Source organism: Chelonus insularis, unplaced genomic scaffold (genome assembly GCF_013357705.1).
Source record: "Chelonus insularis isolate UGA/USDA-ARS -01 unplaced genomic scaffold, ASM1335770v1 contig_264_pilon, whole genome shotgun sequence".
Taxonomy (NCBI): domain Eukaryota; kingdom Metazoa; phylum Arthropoda; class Insecta; order Hymenoptera; family Braconidae; genus Chelonus; species Chelonus insularis.
In genome coordinates this window covers 71,509-92,594 of record NW_023276454.1, presented here as the reverse complement: position 1 = coordinate 92,594, position 21,086 = coordinate 71,509, and the positions used below count along the sequence as shown (strand labels likewise).

At 30.1% G+C, this 21,086-nt stretch overlaps 4 protein-coding genes across 8 annotated transcripts; 1 reads left to right on the top strand and 3 right to left on the bottom strand.

The window, feature by feature from the left end:
• Positions 1–955: 955 nt before the first annotated feature.
• On the bottom strand, positions 956–2,222 carry LOC118065024 (cytidine deaminase-like). Its single transcript, XM_035080037.1, has 2 exons — positions 1,815–2,222; positions 956–1,674 (listed from the first exon to the last, which is right to left on the bottom strand). The coding sequence occupies exons 1-2, from the start codon at positions 1,849–1,851 to the stop codon at positions 1,286–1,288; spliced, it is 426 nt and encodes a 141-aa protein (XP_034935928.1). The 5' UTR covers positions 1,852–2,222; the 3' UTR covers positions 956–1,285.
• Positions 2,223–2,633: 411 nt separating this feature from the next.
• LOC118065023 (uncharacterized) lies at positions 2,634–6,279 on the top strand. 2 transcript variants are annotated; one of them, XM_035080036.1, is made up of 9 exons: positions 2,634–2,666; positions 2,746–2,827; positions 2,904–2,960; positions 3,035–3,853; positions 3,927–4,281; positions 4,342–4,600; positions 4,659–4,934; positions 5,000–5,112; positions 5,196–6,279. In XM_035080036.1, exons 2-9 carry the CDS (start codon positions 2,800–2,802, stop codon positions 5,584–5,586), a joined length of 2,298 nt encoding a protein of 765 aa, XP_034935927.1. In that variant the 5' UTR covers positions 2,634–2,666; positions 2,746–2,799; the 3' UTR covers positions 5,587–6,279. The 2 variants fall into 2 exon arrangements, with proteins under 2 accessions (XP_034935927.1, XP_034935926.1); XM_035080035.1 differs by lacking the exon at positions 2,634–2,666 and having other exon boundaries at positions 2,699–2,827; positions 3,035–3,859.
• Positions 6,280–7,042: 763 nt separating this feature from the next.
• LOC118065022 (protein FAM13A) lies at positions 7,043–15,738 on the bottom strand. 2 transcript variants are annotated; one of them, XM_035080033.1, is made up of 10 exons: positions 15,468–15,738; positions 14,118–14,884; positions 13,845–13,994; positions 13,388–13,778; positions 12,946–13,189; positions 9,273–9,449; positions 9,052–9,193; positions 8,657–8,890; positions 8,372–8,581; positions 7,043–8,303 (listed from the first exon to the last, which is right to left on the bottom strand). In XM_035080033.1, the coding sequence occupies exons 3-10, from the start codon at positions 13,959–13,961 to the stop codon at positions 7,167–7,169; spliced, it is 2,652 nt and encodes an 883-aa protein (XP_034935924.1). In that variant the 5' UTR covers positions 13,962–13,994; positions 14,118–14,884; positions 15,468–15,738; the 3' UTR covers positions 7,043–7,166. The 2 variants fall into 2 exon arrangements, with proteins under 2 accessions (XP_034935924.1, XP_034935925.1); XM_035080034.1 differs by having other exon boundaries at positions 12,946–13,186.
• Positions 15,739–15,846: 108 nt separating this feature from the next.
• AGO2 (Argonaute 2) lies at positions 15,847–20,889 on the bottom strand. Of its 3 annotated transcripts, none has more exons than XM_035080054.1 (12): positions 20,340–20,889; positions 19,929–20,225; positions 19,357–19,847; positions 18,947–19,282; positions 18,167–18,853; positions 17,961–18,080; positions 17,626–17,893; positions 17,344–17,511; positions 16,999–17,261; positions 16,491–16,931; positions 16,232–16,419; positions 15,847–16,157 (listed from the first exon to the last, which is right to left on the bottom strand). In XM_035080054.1, the coding sequence occupies exons 1-12, from the start codon at positions 20,347–20,349 to the stop codon at positions 16,064–16,066; spliced, it is 3,363 nt and encodes a 1,120-aa protein (XP_034935945.1). In that variant the 5' UTR covers positions 20,350–20,889; the 3' UTR covers positions 15,847–16,063. The 3 variants fall into 3 exon arrangements, with proteins under 3 accessions (XP_034935945.1, XP_034935944.1, XP_034935943.1); XM_035080053.1 differs by having other exon boundaries at positions 19,357–19,961; positions 20,043–20,225; XM_035080052.1 differs by having other exon boundaries at positions 19,357–20,225.
• Positions 20,890–21,086: the final 197 nt, after the last annotated feature.

The following is a 21,086-nucleotide window of genomic DNA, read 5'->3' as shown; positions in this document are numbered from 1 at the left end:
ACAAACTGGATTCAACTCCTGGAGTATATCCAGGTCCTGAGGTGTTTTCCTTGGCCTCGGGTAACGTTACGAACTAATGCAACCCTGAACAGTCCTTCAATCGAAAGTGAAACACCTCTTATTCTAATTAAAAGAGCCTACTCGTATGGAAGAAGGGAGCTCAATAAGTATTAAAAGGTATCTTTGCATCCTAAAAGAAAAAAAACTAAAAAAAGCATTTATTCATGTATGGTAAGAAACTCGAATATCTCAATTTAACTACCCTAAATAAAAAAACTCTGAAAAGGGTTCATTAGCTTTAGAGGTCTTCAAGGTCAATGGACACAGATGTATGTGGTAAGTAACGGTGTTACTTTTCACTTCCACGTAGCAACTCTTTCGTTAGGCGATCAAGAGGCAGAGTGGACCTCTTCCCTCAGAAAATCTTTTCAGTAAAAAAAAAAAATATCTTCAATTATACCCCAATCTTACTCCGAAATCTCCACCAGTCACAATAGTAAGCTTGAAATGGAATTAGAGTTTTTGAGAATTGTGTTGAACACAGAATTAAATTCAATGTCCTTATCAGAGAAAAAGAGAGAGGGGATAGATTAAGATCTACAGCGGCTAGTATGAAGGAAGAGTTTTACGTGAAAAATTTCTGGCCAATATGACAGGATTCGGTCGGAGGTATTGAAAGGCGTGATTCACTAGCTCAAGCCGAAGGCACAGACTTAAAATAACTGTTTCCCTTCCTTTGAGTCAAAAATTAAATGTATTTTATAGCCTCATCATTAATGCTGAAAATAACTTTTAAGGTAATTAACGAAACAGTTGTAGACTCAAACCTAGAACCTCAGTTACCGCAGTAAAACTATCATGGTTGTATCAATATAACAGTCAATATGAAATATTTTTGTTTCTAATAAAAGCCAAATACTTTTTTACATACGTGTTTTTATAAAAATAATTCATTTTACATAAGTCAAATATATTTAAAAAGTATTATCTAAGTATAAAGTTTCCAAAATATGATAGAGTCGGCTTTATAATGAAACCATATTAAGTATAAATTCTCAATTTCAATATGTAATATTTTTTGTTTCTATTAAATATTCACACAATAATTAAAAAAATTGCATTAAAAATTTAATTCGTCTTTATAATTTTACTTGAAAAAATTACATTTAAAATGCAACTTTCATCTTCATTATTTAACATAGAGTGAAAAGTCTTCTTCCTGATGCAGGAAAAATTCTGCATCCATTTTTGCGTTATAAAAATGTTTCAATATGCTATAATTAAGTCAAAATTTAAATGCCAACGGTAGTAATTCCATGACAGAAGTATGTAAAATTCTATCCATTGTTGGATTCGTTAAATACACATCCATGTTACCGAATTCTGACAAAAATTGACGACACATTCCACATGGACTACTAACAGTATCATGCACTAAATCAGCTGATACCGCAATTGCTTGAAAATTTTTTTTCCCTTCCGAAATTGCCTTTGAAACAGCTGTTCTTTCAGCACAAAGTGTAACGGGATAAGATGAATTTTCAATATTACATCCACGAAAAATTGTTCCATCATTACACCTCAATGCGGCTCCAACACTGAACTTACTGTAAGGTGAATATGACATTTTTCGTGCTTCAACACATTCACGAATTAATTGCTGAATATTTTCATCTGTAAAACAAACAATGTAATTAATGTCACTTTGTAATACATAACCTTTCAACACAGATATCAAAAGATTACCAAAATCAACACAAGAGCAAAAATAAACAAAGTGTAAGAAAACGATGTCAGTTGTATTAATTACTAACCAAGGTTGTTTAAATTTACAAAATTTTCTGAAGACATATTTGGTAAAATTTAATATTATCAATTTCAAATAATTGAAGTTATAAAGTTTTTACTACAATTTTTTGGTCAATTTGAAACTTATTATTTATTGAACACTTGAAGTATCAAAAACACTCTTTCAACAAATTTCCTAGAGTTATTGTCTTAAAACATTAGAAGATTGTAGTATAAATAGTCGATCACTACTGTCTTCTCACTAAGAGTTGCTGTATATATATAGAAAATCCTGCGCAGACCGAAAGATATATATGAACAGTTAATTCAATAACTTACAAGCAGTTAAGTAAATTACTTCAATTTGTTACAGAGTTTCTCATGAATCCAATTGAAATGGATTATTTTATACCATGCTCCATTGGTTGAAAATATATACGTGTATTAATTTTCAAAAAATCCTACATTTCTATTTTATATCAATAATAGCTTACAGTAAGATAGAATTTTTTTTCAAGTCTATCTGTTTTATTTTAATTAATAACACGATTTTCCATATCTTAAATATTTGAATAAAATATTATTCATGTATTCTAAAAATTACTATATCATTTAGATAACTTCATTGAATGGCATTAGCACAGATTCACTATTTGTATTTCATGATTTTATTTGATGATCAATATTGATTTTATATTTCATTCCTTTCCACAAAAATGTACGGTACAGCTTGAAAACAATATTGTTAAGATATTTATAATTATATTATTGTACCTACATATGAATGAATTTAGCAAATACCTAAAAATGACAAATGAATGGTTTGTATTTATTTTGTGTCAAGTATTTTATTATACCGATTTTAATTTATGATGATAGTAACTTTATAATTTTTATCACTAACCAAATTAACAATAAAACTTTATCTAATTTCATGTAATTTGTTTTTATTTGCAGAATTCATTTTAATAAAAGTAAGTGTGTAATGTCATAAAAAATTAGTGTATCATAATGGAAATTATAAAGCATTCAACTCTACGTAAGTGAAAAGAAAATTTTCAGTTTTTCTCTAATAGTCCTATTTTAATATTTTTAAATATTATGGATTGATATAGCTGATGAAACTAAAACAATACGGAAGAAAATGAGTCGAGCTGATGTAAAATTAAAAGGTATTTCAATGATACATATTATTTTTATTTTGTTTGAAAGAATGTATTTATAAAATTTCATGTATATTTTTTAGAAATAGAGCAACAACTCCAAAATGCTCAAGAACAATTTAATTATATTAAAAAACGTTTAGCTCATATGAAAAATGTTTGTGAAGAGCGTGGATTTATTAACTCCAAAGGATTTATTAACTCATCTGCTAACTCATCTAATTGTGTTATCAGTTCTATTCAAGAATCTAATTGTTCATCTACAAATGAGTTTAAAATATCTCATAATACATTGAGTAATGGAAAAAATGATCATGAAGAGATCAGGAAAATTTATTCATACACGTCTACGGCAAATAGTATAAAATCAATAGTTGTTAATAATGGTGCTGATTTAGATATTTTTGAAAATGAATTTCAAACAGAAGAATATGTTTCTAAAGATCAAAAACCATCTTCATTAAAAATAGCAATGAAAGTGTTCAGTGACAAACGATTGAATAATAGTGATGAACAAATGTCGATTTCGACAGATGAATTGTCAAGTAATAGTCACAATTTAGATCAATTAAATGATTTAAAGCTACTAGAAATATTTAAACCATTTCCACCAACATCAAAAAGTGATAAAAAATCACAATTAATATTGAAAATTAATGGTACACATAAAGAAACTTCTAAACAATGTAAAATTAAAAAATTTGATAAAATGAAGAAAAACTTATCCCATGAAAATTTGATTGTTAATGAACAGCCTCAATTAAATAAAGTTCGTGAGCATAATCGATCAATGATTATAAGAAAAGTAAGAAAATTAAAAAAAGCTAGTATTGATCATTTAGAATCTAAACATGCACTTAGTAATTTAGTGACAAAAAGTCGAAAGAAATTTAAAAGACGAGGTAATAGTAAGTATTAAATAACATCGAATAAAAAATAATATAATTAGGCTAATGTTTAAAAATTTATTTTTAGCTTTGATGAATCGGAAAGGGAAAAATTCTCATCTCAAATCTAATATTAAAAATCTAGAAACAATCAAAATATTTAATAAATACGATCCTACTCCTGATGTTGTTGAACTTTATCATAATACAGCTACTAAAAATACAACACCTTCCGTTGAATCAAGTAAACATTATATTGAACTACAAAATGAAACGAACCATGAAGATTTAGGACAAAATCAAAATTCAATGAAATTTATCCAAAATGAAGTAAACACAAATTTAATGAATTTAAATTTTTTTAATTCTCCCAAGGAAAAATTCCATCAATTGGATTTAAAAGGACAATTCTCAGAAGTTGGCATTCAGGATTCTTTTTCCAGGTTATTTAAACAGTGAATCAGTTTATTGTATTCATTTTGTGACAGTTCAACAAACAATAGGAAAAAGGAGAGACCTGATGAGCCTCGAGCTGAAGATCATCATCATCATCGCCATGAAAATTGTCATTCAAGATCTCTTCGCTCTTATTGCTGTGAATTAATTCCTACTGCGAGAAATTATCAACAACCAACGATTGCATCGAAATTAAAAAAAGTTGAGAAATGTTATTTAGCAACTAAATTCGATTTTGGAAATATTCCATTTGTTGTTGGAACTTCAATAACTCCTAGTCACAATATTGGATTAAATATCCAGCAGGTATTATTATATTTGTTAAAAAAAGATATTTTTGTTTGTTTAAATATTATTATCATAGGTTTTAAGCTCACTGAAGACTAAACAACATCAAATAACAGCTGATTTTCAATATGAACCCATTAATAAAAGTGGAAAAACTTTTAATTCAATCATTCAGTCGTTACTAGAAACTTTAAATGCTAATTCCATAATCCAATCGAAATCATTAGTTTATTCAAATGCAATTAAAGAAGAAGATAATGCTACAACAACAGTAGAGCAATCCAAGAAACCGGTAGAAAATAAACAGAAAAAACAATCAATAATTCATAACACGAAAAATTTATCAGAAGATGTAAGTTTTATTACCTTTCTTTATTCAATCAACTTCATTAACATTTATAAATTGTTTAATTATAGATAAGAATAACTAAAAACAAAAATTCATTATCAAATTATCAAAACTTTTCAAGCTCAGGAACATTTGAAAATACTATGCGTAAAATTCATGATCGATTTAATATTTTAAATGAGTAAGTTAAATTCTAAATTTATGATTTAATAAAAACAAATTGATTAATGATAGTTTATAATTTTACAATTATATGGGTTTTAGAAAATATGAGTATCTCCAAAATCAATTATTGAAAACGAATGATAAAAAAATAAAAAAAAAACTAACTCAAGTGGAGAATGAATTAAATGAAAAAGAAGAAGAAATAAATGCTATTGTTGGTTTATGTTTCGAAGTAGCTGCACTAAAACGGCAATTAAAAATGCAACACAACAGTAGTCTTCTTTATATCACTACTAAATGTTCAACACATAATTCTACAAAAATAAATTCTTCAACAACCGCAAGACCACAAAATACTCATAGTTTACACATAACTGAATATCAGCAAAGAAAAACTCCAATAAGTAAAAAAATGCCACCAACCACAAAAGTGTTTGCAGGATTATTACGAAATATTCAATCGATTCAACATCAATTAACGACTATATGAATATTTTAAAAAAGATAAAATACTAAACAAGTAAAATTCATAAAGATGTCATTCTCTTTTATAAGTTCTCATTTTATACTAAATAAATAGATAAAATTTGCTAATTGTTATTAAAAATAATATTAACAACAATAAATTGATTTTATAATGATTTTAACACTGTAAGTTTATTGTAATCGTGCAAATCTTTTCAAACTTATCATTATTCTTGTATTTCTACAGGCAATAGCTATTTTCAGAGAAATTACTGTTTTACTCAATATGATTATTGATGATTTTCGACAATTGTATTTTTATAATGTTAGTTCAATTATTAAATAAGTTTAACTTTTCACTATTTCTATAAAGTTCCATCCATGATAATCGCTAGATATGTTGGTATAATTTAGTCAGCTTATTTGTCAATCAATGGAATAATCATTCATATTCAAATAATCTGGAATTTTTTTTTAAATACCCATATGCACTTAATGCATCATAGACATGATATAACAGCTTAAAAATATCCAAATATTTATCGAAAACGAAAATCACAGCGTATCAGCTAATTAATATAAATATTGATTAAGCAATATTTGTATCAAATTTGTTAAACTACATTATAGCGAATTTTTTGTTGATTGTGATGAATATTATTACACAAGATGTTTTAATTTTACCATTTAAAGATAATTATGATAATTATTACTTAATTATCACATACAAAAATGTTATTAATAAAGAAATTCTATTTTTTTTTAATTCTATGACACAAATATCCCTCATTTTATTTATATCACAGACTAAAAGATGCTTTGGTACGAAGAAGTTATGATGACAACATGTTAAAAAAAACTTCTATTCATTATTAATACATAAACTAAACATATTTTTATCCTCCGTTTATGTGATAATTTTTTTCTTCACATTATAATAACAAATTCAAAAAATAACTACACTGAAGAATTAACTAATTGTTTAAAATCTGTTCTCTTTTCTTAAGTACATAGCTTTTTTTTTGTACGTGTGATTCATGACGATAACAGTTGATAAGATTTTTATGCATTCATAACGTTCGATATATCTTCATAGATATTTTGATGCAATATAAAATAATCCGTCATTCGGATATATTCACATATAAATACGTCATTGTCACTGGAGACGATATATTATTTACATTCATATATTGAAAAAATAAAAAAACTACTTTGTAATCAACTTTATCCTTATACTGCACCTACTAAAACAAATAATATATAAGAAATACGTATCTATCTATCATTAATACACTTGGTTTAATTTCTATCAAATATTTAAATGATTTTTATTCAAAAATAAGTATTATTTTTAAAGACATAATGTCATAATTGAAAAAAAATTTTCAACTAATTTAATTAATTATTGCTTCCTATTTGTGCAAAAGTAAAAAATAAATTTCTCCACGGAAGTATTTTAATCTTAAACCAATTTTCTCACTCGATATAATTATAATAATAACTGTCTTGAATACTTTACAAATATTTTTGAAATCTCTATCATCAATTACATAATAAATATGTATTTATAAAAAGTAAAAGAAATAACATAGTAAATCCTAATTAAGCGCTTTTGGACAAGAGGGCATCAATTAGTCTGAGTTTAGCCTTTGTTTGTTTGTATGACTCATAAATAGTCGTAACATGAGGTCCTCTATCTTCTCTTTGCATTTTTCTTCCTGCGCGAGCTTCAAACTGTGCTTCGAGTTCTTTTAAAGCTCTTCGAAGTCGTTTTTTTTCTTCTCGCATAACTCGTTGTTGAGCAATAAGATCTTCCTGTGGAAGAGCATGAAGACTTTCACCTCCTGGTCCACGACTACCTTCACTACTACTATGTTGACTATCACTATCAGTAGGAAGTTGATCAGAAGGGTCAATACAATCTAAAATTCCTCGATGAGACATATCCGGTTCACTGGCTCGTCTATCAGTATCAATTGGATTACCTGGAAGAGATGATGATGTAAAATCCATTGCTTCATGCTCCAAAATAGTCGCTAGCTCCGAAATACTATCTTTATTCTTATTGGCTCCAGCTCTGATTATTAATCGTTTCAATGTTCTGTATCGATCGTAAAGAACCCGGACAACAGCACGATCTTCTTTAGAAACCGGTCTTCCAAAAGCATTTTCAATATGCAATAGAGCCTTTTGAACAGCAGTTTTTTCATCTAATAATTGTTCATGTGTCATTTCTTCCATGTTATCTGGACGACCGTATTTTAATCTTTTCTCGGTAAGCTTTCTCTCAACGTCTTTCAACATTTCTTCCATTAGCATAGATCTCGATTTTTCTGGACTATTAATATTATTAATTTGTCCGACAGAATTATCAAGATTATTTTTACTATTAGCCGTAGCTTTAAGTAAACCAATCGGATCTTCTTTCAACATTTTATGTTCTTTTCTTAACTTATTCAACTCTACACAAAGTCTTTTGATATCTCGGTTACTCATTTTATCTGAATGACTTGGACGATATCCGAAATTTTCTTCAAATTCGTCTTCATATTTTTTAATTTTCTTTTTCAGTCCATTAATGTGTTTTGTAAGAGTTTTTAAACCTAGTTCTGTAGAAGCCGGAACGTTTTGTGGAACATCATTTTCTGTATAAAATCTTCGTGGTATTAGCAATGAATTTCTAGGAGAAGTTAACGCTTCAACTCGCTCATTCGCATTTTCTTCTTCTTCCTCTTCCTCCTGTAAATTTAAAATGAATAAAATAAGAAAATTCAATATTCAATCAACGAAGAATGATATTTACGTACAGTAGACGGTCGATGTGGAAAAATCCAGTTTGTTGGCACAGGATTATTTGAATCTTCAAGATCTAAAAGCGGTGGTCTCACGGGTGATGGTGATCTACTCGGTCCACTGCTTAACATTTCAAGAAAGCTTTGTCCACTAATACCATTTCGACGGTTAGGACCAGGTGAATCAATTATCAAACTGGAATCTGTTTCTTCATCTTCGTTTTCCTGTTTAAATAATCAACAATAAATTATTGATATAAACATAAAAAGTTAATTTATATATTTTATTATAATTTTTACCTTGCTGGAATTCGTGTCGGTTTCCAGCCCTCTATGAATTCTCCTTCGTCTTGGTTGACGTCTTCCACGTGGTGTAATACTCCTGCTAAATCGTTCAGTACTTCTAACATGTTCCACATCACATTCAGGTCTTTCAGTGATGAGTAAAAGATCACATGGAGATGGCAATGGTGATGGTTTTGTTGACACGGGAGAAACGTTTGTTCTCTCATGCAAGGGTAAATTGGTACACCGCTATAATGTAAATTATCTTGGTTAAATATTTTATCAGTTGAAACAAGAGATCTGGTACCTCATCATTTTTTATTGAATGAAATTGAATAAGCTTTTCTTTATATTTAATTGCTATCTTTGTAAAATGTTTAATTTAATCAACAAAATGAAAAATAACTTACCACTCCATGTCCCATGTCTTGATTAAGTCTTGATATAATATGAAGATGCTTATCACTATTAAAGTCCTCGTGACTACTGACTCTTCTAATAGATTCGGGTAATGTAGTTGGGTTGTCTAGAATTTTTTCTTCACTATTGCTCCTAAAATAAATAACAAAATTTATTGAAATAATCACTATACTTTTAAACGTGATTAAATAATAGTAGTTAATTTTAATACCTTATTAATTTTCTTTCTTGACAACAGGATTCACGACGTTCCTTGCGTTTGCGCGGTTTCAGCGCGCAAAGCAAACTCTTGCTATTGTTTGTATCACTTATTTCGGTTTTTCGTTCTTTGCAGCAGGTCTCGCAGTCGTTGGGTATCGTTGCTACATAAGCTGATGAATCCTTATTGCTGAAATTTAATTAAAATTATTGCCATTACCGATACTATTATAACCTAGGGTACTGTTATAATAATTATGCCTATTATATCATACAATACAATTACGTAGAGGCAATCATCTAATTACATCGCGTGCCTTATGAATTTATTAATACATTAGAATTATTTGTTTCCTTTATAAGTATTCAAATATTCCATTATCTGTACGTATAGGATTATCAAAAAGTGTTTTTCAAAATATATCATGACTTATAATTCAATCAATTCTTTGACAATGATGATGATGATGATGATGATAATAATAAGGAAATTATTTAATCCATTATGACATTTAGATAAAACATGTTAGATAAACAATAAAAATTTACTGTTAATTAGGAAATTATCAGAGTTTTTGAAGAAAATTTTTCCGATATTAACAAGATTAAAAGATTATATTATTTGCAATTCTAAAAGACCCTGAATATTCATCATTTTTATTTAAAAAAAAAGGACTTAAAATCTTACAGAAATACTTTTAAAAAAGTATCGCATAATTTTTTTTATTATTAAATTTGCATAATAATATTCTTTGAATCATCAAGTCGACATAAAAATTGTGATATACGGTGATATTTATTAGGTTGAGTCTGGAATTTTCCATTGTGAGAAGTATTAAGTGGTGGAATATTGTGTTCTTTGCATTCAAGTATATTCAGCCGGCTAGTGTGATTGTATATGTATCATTTAACCAAACTTTTTATTGTTCATTATAAAAGATATCATATTTTCAATATCTAATAATAATCAATAAGGTACCTTTATTTTTACCATTCACTTGAAGGTAGATGAAATAAAACAATTGTTTATTAATGATGAACATTCATCTGATAATTATATGACTTATGTGATCATAAAAAATAACTTTCTTTTCCAATGAAACTCAACTAAGACTCGGTCGAATATCGCCACGTTTCGATGATACATTTATTATAGGTTATTTAATAAAACCAGTGCCTGAACTTTAACACGTTGGCACAAAAGTCCGGAATATTAATATTAAATATTATGATCAATCACTATTTTAAATTTTAACGGTTCAAATATATTTTCTGAGCTGTCAATAAAATTCACCAACACTAGCATACATCTGTATGTACATACGAATGTAAATACATACATACGCGAATAGATAAGTCAACTATAACCAAATCACTATCTAATAGAGAGTAATGACAAGTGAAGTGAAATGCGACACAATATAAACTGGTCCCCAGTGACTCCACACGCGAGTCTATATCCGCCTGGTAAAGAGTAATTTTGGAGCGCAACTCTGATTCTCCCTCCAATGCATTCTCGGTCTTCTCTCTCTTCCTCTATCATATTATGCTTATACAGCACATGAAATGTTCATAAGTAACACATGGCACGCAAGAAGTCACGACTCAAAACTCTGCATGCCAGGGACGCTCAAGTTCCTGATAGTACCTAGTCCAATTGATCTATCATCCAGTCATAAATACAATAGCTGATAGATTTAATTCCATCTATCAAGAATTCTCTCAATTTCACTTAATTTGATGGCAAAACTTTAAACCCAAGAAATCAATTAATTCCTATCAACGTATATAAAACGATTTATTATTTAAATAAAAGCATCATTCAAAAAGGTCGAATAAGGACTAGAAATATTTTTATGATGATATTACATAAATGAAAAAATTTATTGGAAAGATAAAAGACTCTTTTGCTTTGTAAAAATATTTTTATAGAAAAATTTATTGGAAATTATCCATTTAGTTTTCCAATAATTTTTTAAATAATAATAACAATTCAACTTTTACCATGAAAGTATACTGCTACATTGATCGATATTTTTTCTTTACTTTATAATATTGAAAGTTTGATGCATCCGGATTATTAGCTCTTTTTCCGGTCTTTCAATTGCATTTTTATGATTATATAGCCGGAGCATCAAATTACATAGATAATTCATTGGAGCTCTGTTTACATTTTATAAATAACTTCAGTAATTATCGATTGATAATTTGCTTAAAAAGTAAATGATGCAAGAAATAAAATATGCTCAACAATCGACAGTATATCCACGTAAATTACATGCCAGGGCCGTGTTTGTTCAAGGATTAACCCTGCCATTCATGAAGATCTTTATACATCAGGTCAATTATCATCATGATGTACATGAGGCCTCATCCTTTTCCTTCATCATTGGTACAATAAAAACAAACGATTTTTATTATTATAGTTATCATCTTCTTAATTGTCATGACTTGGATAGTAAAAATGTGATGACATTCCCTAGCAATTGATCAGATAAGTTGGAACCTTTCGTGCATCATAGAATTTCTACTATAAAACCGGTTCGTAGTAACCACATTTTTACAAACATAAGACCCTTTGAAGTAAGTAAATATTATTGTATTATACGTAAATATATTTCTTATTACGCAGAATTAAAATCAACAGAAATGATTTTTTGTGACCTATTACCTTGGAATGATAGAAAAATTTTAGCAACGGTTTTCTTTTCATGGCATATCCTCAAGGTAAACGAGTAAAGACTTTAATTCGAAGGACACATAAATAAAACAAATGTATTCAAAGTAAAGAGTAAAATTGATGAATAGACAATCAATCATTTAACTGATTATTGGCAAGAAAAATAGTAAAAATAATTCTATTCTAAAAGTATTATATAATATTTTTCATAATTTTCAAACAAATTTTTACTACCAAAGAAATAATCCAGACATGAAAATAACTTTGACTTTGAACTGTAATTCAAATAAAGTTGAAAATAGAATTTGGCATGAATTCATTATTTTTTACTCCAAAATCTAAACAATTTTTAAATAAATGTTGCAGTTTTATTAAAACAAATAAATATTGAATGAATAATTCTGTACTGAACAGAGATATTATTATTTCAATTACTCAGCATGTATTTATTCAAACTTTGTTGATAAATAAAAAATAAACATAATAAAAATCGAAAAAGGTGGAAATGTTACATATTAGGCTAGATGCCAAATTGTCCATTACACGTTTTAGGACGTCACATTGAGAATCTACGCAGTTGGTCCGTAAATATAATCAAAATAATTTAGTTACGAAAATACAATTTCGTTGGATACTTGCAATAAACGGTGATCGAATTGGGTGTGGATACAGCTGCGCTAGCTAGATATACGTATCGAGTCCGCATAGACGTCGCTGAGTCTTGGTTTATTTAAGTAAACAAGTTATATGAAAGCCGAAAACGATGTTCTAAAAAATATTCACGTCATCCATGCATTGCGTCATTGTGGAAACATAACATTGCAGTAAGCAGTCGTCATTCTTTAAGGAATTTCAAACACTGACCGGCATTAATCGAAATTGAAGTTACAAAAATAGTCTGATAAATTTAAAAGCTCGACAATTTTATTCTTATGATAGGCAATATTTTTTTTATTCATCTGATTGTTTCTTTTTCCATAGCTGTAATAAATTGATGAGTACTAACCAGTTAGAAAATAGTGTAGAGGCCTCAGTTAGAATGTCTCGAAGAAGAGTCGTAGCTGGAGGAACATGAGGGAGTACGACAGGTGCAAAAACTCCACAAACTCCAGAACTTCGACCATGTTTTGCTTCATACTTGCTGAGGTAATTGGCAAGGTAACCCAGTAGACGATAATGCGAGGGCGGTAGACTCAGTAAAAGTTGTTGTGTTTGTTCAATCCAAGTTTCACGATTATCAGCGTACTCTTCTTAAAAAGAAGAAAAAGTTTCAGTAAATATTTAATTTATTTTCCAATATTTATCCAATTATATTCATTGAAAATAAGATAAATAAACTTAACAATTTTTTTACAGATTTATGAAGTAATTTAATAAATTTATTTTTAATTGTTTAATAATTTTTTTGGTAAATTGTCCAGATGAAGCACTTAAAAATAAAAACTTACGAGAATGAACATGAAGAAGTCGAGCAACTAGTGAAGAAGGTACTAGAGGTTGCGGCAATTCTTTTAAATATTGTCTTAGCAACGTAGCTGCTGTTGATGGACATGCTGCTCCTTCTAAATCAGCATCACCTTTTCTCTCAAATGCTGCTCTCAAACGTTCAGTAAGTCTTGGACTTCCTCCTGATAAACGAAAGAGAGTAGCACTTTGGAATCCATATTTTTCAATATAATTACAGAGCCTATGAACGACATAGGGGACACCAGTATCCAAATATGATTCAACGAGCTCTAGTCGTGCTCCAAAAACTCGATTATAATTTCCAGTATTCCCTGAACGGCCTAGCAGTGAGCCAGTTAAAACACGTTTCACTCGTGCTAATCGTGACTCATCCTAATTAATAATAATTATTGTCATTAAAACTTTATTCTCTTTCGTGAAAAATACAATTGACTATACCTTTTCATTAGATTGACGAGGTTCAATTGAAGCTGATGAACCTGGACGTTGAAGAAAATGATGATGACGACGTTGATGATGATCTTCTTGAAAAGCTTCTTGCTGAGGACGTCTCATCCCACTCCGTCTTCCTCGCGACCCACTGCCGCACTGATAATAAATAAAAACAATAAATATTTAAAGTTATTTTTAAATATACAAGAAGAAAGAATAAAATAAAGTATCAGTTGTTTTTTATTAATTTAATAAAATATTCAAAACTTATATACTTACAATGCACTCTTTCGCAGCTCTCCACAGATTGAAATATAGATAGTTCAGTCTCGATGCCGTATTTCAACGGCAAGCAGTATTTTAGACAAACAAATGTCTTTGTTGGTTTGAACAATAATTTTTGTTCACTTTTTAAAAATGAATTAAGTACAAATGGTGAAATTATCAACAAGATATTTGAATGTAATTAACAAATTTCTGATCTAAGTAATTTCTACAAGTTATCCCACAAGCTGACGTTTTTAGTAGGTGCAATAAACTGTTTGGCTCGCGGAAGAAAGGTACACGTTGTTAATTATTTTGCTCTGATCAACCAGAAATAGAATTCATGGAAGATTACAAAGAGCTTTGGGTTCATGTCCCTATCACGGTACATCATACAAAAGCTTTGTTTTTACGCTTCCGAGGCGGCGGATAGCTCCCTATGGTTGCTTCAAGAAGTGTGTCGACACGAGGCGTAGAGTAAGCATCGAGGGTAGCACAGAACCTGACTTTAGTTCTTGTTCTTGCTACTCCACGTTTAGCTAAAAGCCTCAACAAACTAATCACCAATTAATAACTTTCTGTTTCCAACATTTCTCTAATCTTCTACTTCTACTGCTATTTGCTCTTCTCTTCCTTCTTCTATTGCTACTGCTACTGCTATACTGTTTCGTGTATTCTTTCGGAGTCTTCAGTTTCACTTTCTTTCCTTCTTAATCTTCCAACTACCTTCGATTGCTCTCAATACTCCTTAATCCACCTTTTGCCTCGTTTCCGTCTTTCTCCTGTCAATATCAATGTTTAATATCATTAGTATGATGAAACAAAGCATCGTATTCAATGTACTTAAATAAATCGATAGTTAACAACACTTATGGTGCTTCTAATATTATAACGTAATAAACATTTATAATTTGTGTTATATTACTAATTTAATTAAAATTTTAGAATTTAACTCTTCATTCATAAATTTACATGTTCTCTAACGATAATGCGCTAAAGAAATTCTACTACCATGCAAACTACCGTTCAATGCCGTGGACATCTGCAGAACCTTCCAGAAACGTTGCTAACCGACAATATTTACATACAATATTTTTTTTTTCTCACTTTTATTTAATTATCACTTGATCAATATTTCATTTCTTGATGAACTTTTATACTCTGTTAAGTCAAGTTAGAATTAAAAATTGATTGTCATTGCTAATTTATTGACAATATTTTTAATTAAAATAGCAATTAATTTTTTAATAAAAATAATTAAATAAACAAATTATCTACCGTAATGAATGATTAGAATACTAGTTAAAATAAACCTGAATGTGTTAATACGAAAAAAAAAAAAGAATATTGGTAACAACTAAATACCTGTGTTCGTCGATGAAATCCATGCCCAAGATATCATCAATATATATACAAAAGTTTAAGAGCAAGTTTATCACAAATATAGAAGATTAAGTGGATAAAGTAAGCAAACGAATGATTTCGTTTTTATGATGTTTTAGTTTCTCACAAACCGCTTGTGAGAACTAAAACGGCCTCTAAGTAACTCAACTTCGCAACGCAACTTACAATCATGCTTTTATTTTTTGTGCGCATGCATCCCCTTCAAGAACAAGTAGATCAATAGCTGGAGACACACGTTGACTTGCGTCGATTTGCCACGAGGTAATGCGAAAATGTGATATTATTGTATAAATTACTTTGTATGACTTATTTGAAAAGTAGAAATCAATTAGTCTATAAACTTTGTTAGATAGATTTTATTATGTTATAGATATACAAACGAGAATCTCGTTTTTATAAATCTTCATTCATAATCAATTTAACGAAAAATACAATGTATGTTTATTAATAGTATATTAATGCATAGAAATATATCATATATGTAATAAAATATAGAATAAGAAAAATAATAAAAGAACAGTCTTTCTGAATTATGAAAAACTAGTAATATACGTATTTTATACGAAAAACATTGGATTTGAATCAAATAAATCACGATGGATGGTAATTTTTTTCTGTGCCTCGATCATATTATCCATTGGAATATCAACTCTGAAATAAAATAAATTAAAAATATTATATACATAAATCTAGTAAAAAAAATTAGAATATGACATTTTATTTACCCAAATATAAGTGCCCGAGCACGAAATGCTGCTAAATGAGCATTATAAGTTGGAGCTGGATAACTCACTGAGCGATTACAACGAGAGAACATATGACATAAGTGGTACGTCAATTTTTCAATCTCATTTTCGGACATCTTAGGATTATCATTGAATAAACAATGATATTTAGTTGGTCTTGCAGTTCCCTGAAATTTATTTTAAACTTCATACTTTACGATTTCAAGAAAATATTAATTAAAAATTGGAATTGTTTTACCTGAATGCTAGCATGAGATACGAGATAAAAGTCAATATGTGATGGATGGGTAATTTGAGTATCAACAATCGTTCCAGCTTGCACATTTCCACCTCTATCGTCTGAATTATTTCGATCTTTAGGAAACAATCTTATATGATGCCGTTTTTGAACAACCAAAAATGTAATTTTAGGTTTAGGCTCTCCGGAATTATAAATTCTTGAGCATGCTTTTTGAATAGCACCAAGTTCGAAATGCATCAATTGAGGGAATTGTGAATCACCAACTCCATCTCTATAGAAAATAATATTTTCCGGTTTTCTGTTGCCATTCATTCGTTGAAAAATGTTTATTTGTTTCACAACTATATTCTCGAGATCTAAAATGAGTTCTTCTCGAGCTGGTTGAATTCTAAGCTCAAAGTTATATTTGAAAACATCGTGTGAGCTACTAGCGGTGACCTATAAGTTAATTTTAATATTAATTGACTTTATATTAAATGACTTATGTTATGCAAAAAATACTTACCGCAGCAATCGATGGAATTTTCTCAGCATCAGGAGATGGATGAGTAACATCAGCACCAAATATTATAGTAGGTACTTTCAAACATTCAGGTTTAACTTGAGCTGAAATTACATGATTGACTCCATTCAATTTGGAATTGATTTTTAAGAGAATATTGCCGGTCGTTGCCCTGTCGTTTCTTTCAACTATCTTATTTATTGTATTATCTTTAATACATTGTGTTAAAATTCCAACTCTCAATTCTGCCAATTGTTTGACTTTTTCTGTATATTTGAAAATAATATTTGTAAACATGAAATATTAAATGGATATATAAATTATAAACAGCTTATACTGAATTCTTACGATAGATATCTGGTGGATTTGGCGGAATTACAACAACCACAAGACGTATGTTTTCTTGCTTTTTCTGCTCCAAGAAAGATATAACTCTCTTAAGAAAATCTCTATCACGGGGATTAAAATGGCCAAGTGGAGTTTTTAGCTCTCCAATATTCATACCATTGGATCTGCCTACAACAGTAAATAATTACCAAATAATGTTTCTTATTCTAAATTAATTATTTTAACATAATATAGTATTAGATTAACGTGTGACTGATAAGACTTTGACAACATATAACTTACCTGAATTTTTTATAAAATTGGCGAATTGCCGGCAATAATCTTCATTTATTCGAGTTAAATTCAAAATAGTCCATGTGTTTGAAGGTATTTCTTTAGCCGAATAAAATTTTGAAGCTTGCCATACACCTTTGCTTACTTTAACTGTTTGTTGGTGATATTGTAACTCTGGCGGGCTCAGTACACGAGCGTCTACTTCTTCAAAAGTCCCATTTAAAGATACTCCAAATTCTCGTAATGTTTGATTTTCATTATAATTTGTTCCATGGAACTAATAATAAATTTGTCGATAAAAATTTAGTTGTTATTGTTTGAATATACTGATAATTATTACTCACAAGTCTATCAATTGTTTGTTTTCGTTCATAAGCAGGCTTTGCAGTATTTCTTATCATATTTCGAGTTTGGTTTTCACTTAGTTTTCTGTTAGTTACTAATCCAGGTGCAATACTGCATAACTGGAAAAAAATATTTTAGTTTAACAACAAAAAATAAATGATTTACTCATCATCATTATGCTCTTTCCTATAAGATGTTAACATACTTCTGGTGGTAGTAGAGTTCTTTTGGCTCTTGAACCAACCCAAAGACATGGCAAATCAGGATATTGGAGTTTATAATGTTTACAACCCAAAAAGTACCGCTCAACAGTTGTTTTCTCATTATTATCTAATTCAAATACTGCATCACGTGCTGATCTGTCAAGACCATTTACTCCGACAGTGCGTTTTTGAGATGGTTTATCTGGTAGTTGGTAAATTACTTTTAAGCCAGTTATAAAACGGGAAATATCATCATAATGATGTTTTATCATGTCCGCTGTTACTTCATTTGGAACTCTTCCTCGATCTGCACAAAGTTCTTTAAAAAGTTCAACTACATTTATTGAACTTGGGAATGCTTTGTTAGCAACATCAATGTTATATAAAGGTTTCCATCCCATCACTGCAGATTGAAAAATTCCAGTATAAAGCTCCATACCACCACTTAAATCGATTCTTTGAGGTGGTTGTTTGAAAAATGTACGTCCAACAGAGATTGAATTAGCAGATGGTGCACTGCGTAAAATGATATTTAATACTTGCATACTTATTTCAATTCCGTCCGAATCATTTTGATAGTTTTTATTTCTCAACCAGTTCATATCTATTTCGTTAGCTTTTGTCAATGTAACAGTAACAGGACGTGTACTTTGACGTTCATGATCAAATATTTCTACCGAATCGGTTATCTAAAATTTGAGAAAAAAACATATTGAGTTTCTCAATATTAGAATACAGGGTGTCAATATTACATTGATAAATGATATTTAATGAATACATACACTATAACCAAATGGCAGATCACCAGCTGAAATAAGATTAACACGTCCATCAAAAGCCGGCCAATTCTTTGGATAATGTTTTTCTCGCATAGCGTCCAGAGCAAGTTTTTTAATAAACTTTGGTTTATCAGGGTCAAATTTAACATCATAATGAGTTACTAAACTTTTGAAATTAGATTTAAATATAAGAGAAACCATATTTGTATAAACTCTAATTTTTCTACCCTCTGTACCACAAATATTCAAATTTTTTCTAACAGGAATCAAACTTAACCATTTGTGTTTATCTGCATCTGATAGAGGATGTTTTGATTTTTTTACATTCATTAATCGTTCCTAGAATAAAATAATTGATTAATTTGAATGATTTGTAGTTTTAGAATTTTAAATAAATTATTTTTGAGAATTACTATAGGTGTAAGATTTTCTCCGGTGTCAGCTGACGCAGTAGATGTAGACCCAGTTGATTTCGATGGTGATTTTTTATCTGTTTGCTTTTCATGTGTTTTTCCAGATTTAATATCTAGTTTTTTCATAGATTGACTCAAAGATGATTTTTGGGATTGAGGAGGACTAGGACCTGATGGTTGTTGTTGCCCCGATTGGCCCCGTGCTGCTTGTTGTTGTCCTGATCCTTGAGGAGGACTAGGACCTGATGGTTGTTGTTGCCTCGATTTGCCCCATGCTGCTTGTTGTTGTCCTGATCCTTGAGGAGGACTAGGACCTGATGGTTGTTGTTGCCTCGATTGGCCCCATGCTGCTTGTTGTTGTCCTGATCCTTGAGGAGGACTAGGACCTGATGGTTGTTGTTGCCCCGATTGGCCCCATGCTGCTTGTTGTTGTCCTGATCCTTGAGGAGGACTAGGACCTGATGGTTGTTGTTGCCTCGATTGGCCCCAAGCTGATTGTTGTTGTGGACCAGATCCTTGCTGGCCTCTCGGACCTGATTGTTGTTGTCCTGATCCTTGCTGGCCTCTCGGACCTGATTGTTGTTGTGGACCAGATCCTTGCTGGCCTCTCGGACCTGATTGTTGTTGTCCTGATCCTTGCTGGCCTCTCGGACCTGATTGTTGTTGTGGACCAGATCCTTGCTGGCCTCTTGGACCCGATTGTTGTTGTGGACCAGATCCTTGCTGGCCTCTTGGACCTGATTGTTGATGCTGGTCTGTACGAGGTTGTTGAGGTCTTTGTTGAGAAGAACTTGGTGGTTGCTGTTGTTGTTGATTACCTCCGTCTTGTTCTCTACCACCATCTCCTCCAGATTTTTTACCTTTTCTTCCTAAAAATTAAATAAATAGTTACCACCTAACAGCTTTGAACTTTTTATCTATATTGTATAGTTGTAACAAATGATGCAATATCACATTTAACAACGTATATATTTGCTGTTCACCTTTTCCCATTGTTAAGTTTTAACCATAAAATTGTTCAATGTATTTGATACAACAATGTATATATTTATGGAAATATATTCCTGAATTTTTTTGAGAATAGATAGATTGATAAAAGATGCAATCGAATATGATAAAGTAACCGTTCTGAAGAATGTATTTATTTCAGTTTTGGGATTTTATTGATTGCTTCGAGCTCTTCTTTTTCTGTCACTAGAGACACTAGCGCTCCTGTTTTTATCGCCCGATGAACATTCGCACAATTTCAACGATGCAAATAAATGATTGTCATTGGTTCATACCGTTGTATCTAATCTACCATTCGTTGATTGGGTCAGAAGTTACTTGTAAACAGAGAGAAGTATGCTCTCTATTGTAAAATTATTCTAACTAACACCATGCACTTGCCGATAATTTTAAATGAATCAAAATTATAATCGAATTAACTAGTAAATACTAACAAATTCGTTTTGTATCGAAACAAGAACCGTCTGGAAAGAAGACGAGACTGAATAATGAATTATCAAATCAACGAGTTAGCCAATCACACGTATATATACACTATTTTTATGTTTGGATTACATCAACAAAAAAATAAGCCATGCGCACAAAACAGTTGGATAATTTCATTTTTGGCGCGCAACAATTGAATGTGTTTATAAATATTAAAACTTGTATGACTACTTCCTCAAGTAAATTTACTATTACTGTATGCTTAACAGTCATAAAACTTGAAGTTAAATTTATTC

Excerpts from the sequence above, each read along its gene's own strand:
- LOC118065024 (XM_035080037.1), bottom strand. The coding sequence starts at position 1,851 with ATGTCTTCAGAAAATTTTGTAAATTTAAACAACCTTG. Across the intron at positions 1,675-1,814 it reads TGTAAATTTAAACAACCTTG|ATGAAAATATTCAGCAATTA; the intron begins GTTAGTAATTAA and ends TTTGTTTTACAG.
- LOC118065023 (XM_035080035.1), top strand. The coding sequence starts at position 2,800 with ATGGAAATTATAAAGCATTCAACTCTAC. Across the intron at positions 4,282-4,341 it reads ATTCAGGATTCTTTTTCCAG|GAAAAAGGAGAGACCTGATG; the intron begins GTTATTTAAACA and ends AACAAACAATAG. Across the intron at positions 5,113-5,195 it reads CGATTTAATATTTTAAATGA|AAAATATGAGTATCTCCAAA; the intron begins GTAAGTTAAATT and ends TATGGGTTTTAG.
- LOC118065022 (XM_035080033.1), bottom strand. The coding sequence starts at position 13,961 with ATGAGACGTCCTCAGCAAGAAGCTTTTCAAGAAGATCATCATCAACGT. Across the intron at positions 9,450-12,945 it reads TCTACACTATTTTCTAACTG|CAATAAGGATTCATCAGCTT; the intron begins GTTAGTACTCAT and ends ATTAAATTTCAG. Across the intron at positions 9,194-9,272 it reads CAAGAAAGAAAATTAATAAG|GAGCAATAGTGAAGAAAAAA; the intron begins GTATTAAAATTA and ends TATTTATTTTAG.
- AGO2 (XM_035080052.1), bottom strand. Across the intron at positions 17,894-17,960 it reads AACAAACAATTGATAGACTT|TTCCATGGAACAAATTATAA; the intron begins GTGAGTAATAAT and ends ATTTATTATTAG. Across the intron at positions 16,932-16,998 it reads AAATTCCATCGATTGCTGCG|GTCACCGCTAGTAGCTCACA; the intron begins GTAAGTATTTTT and ends ATTAACTTATAG.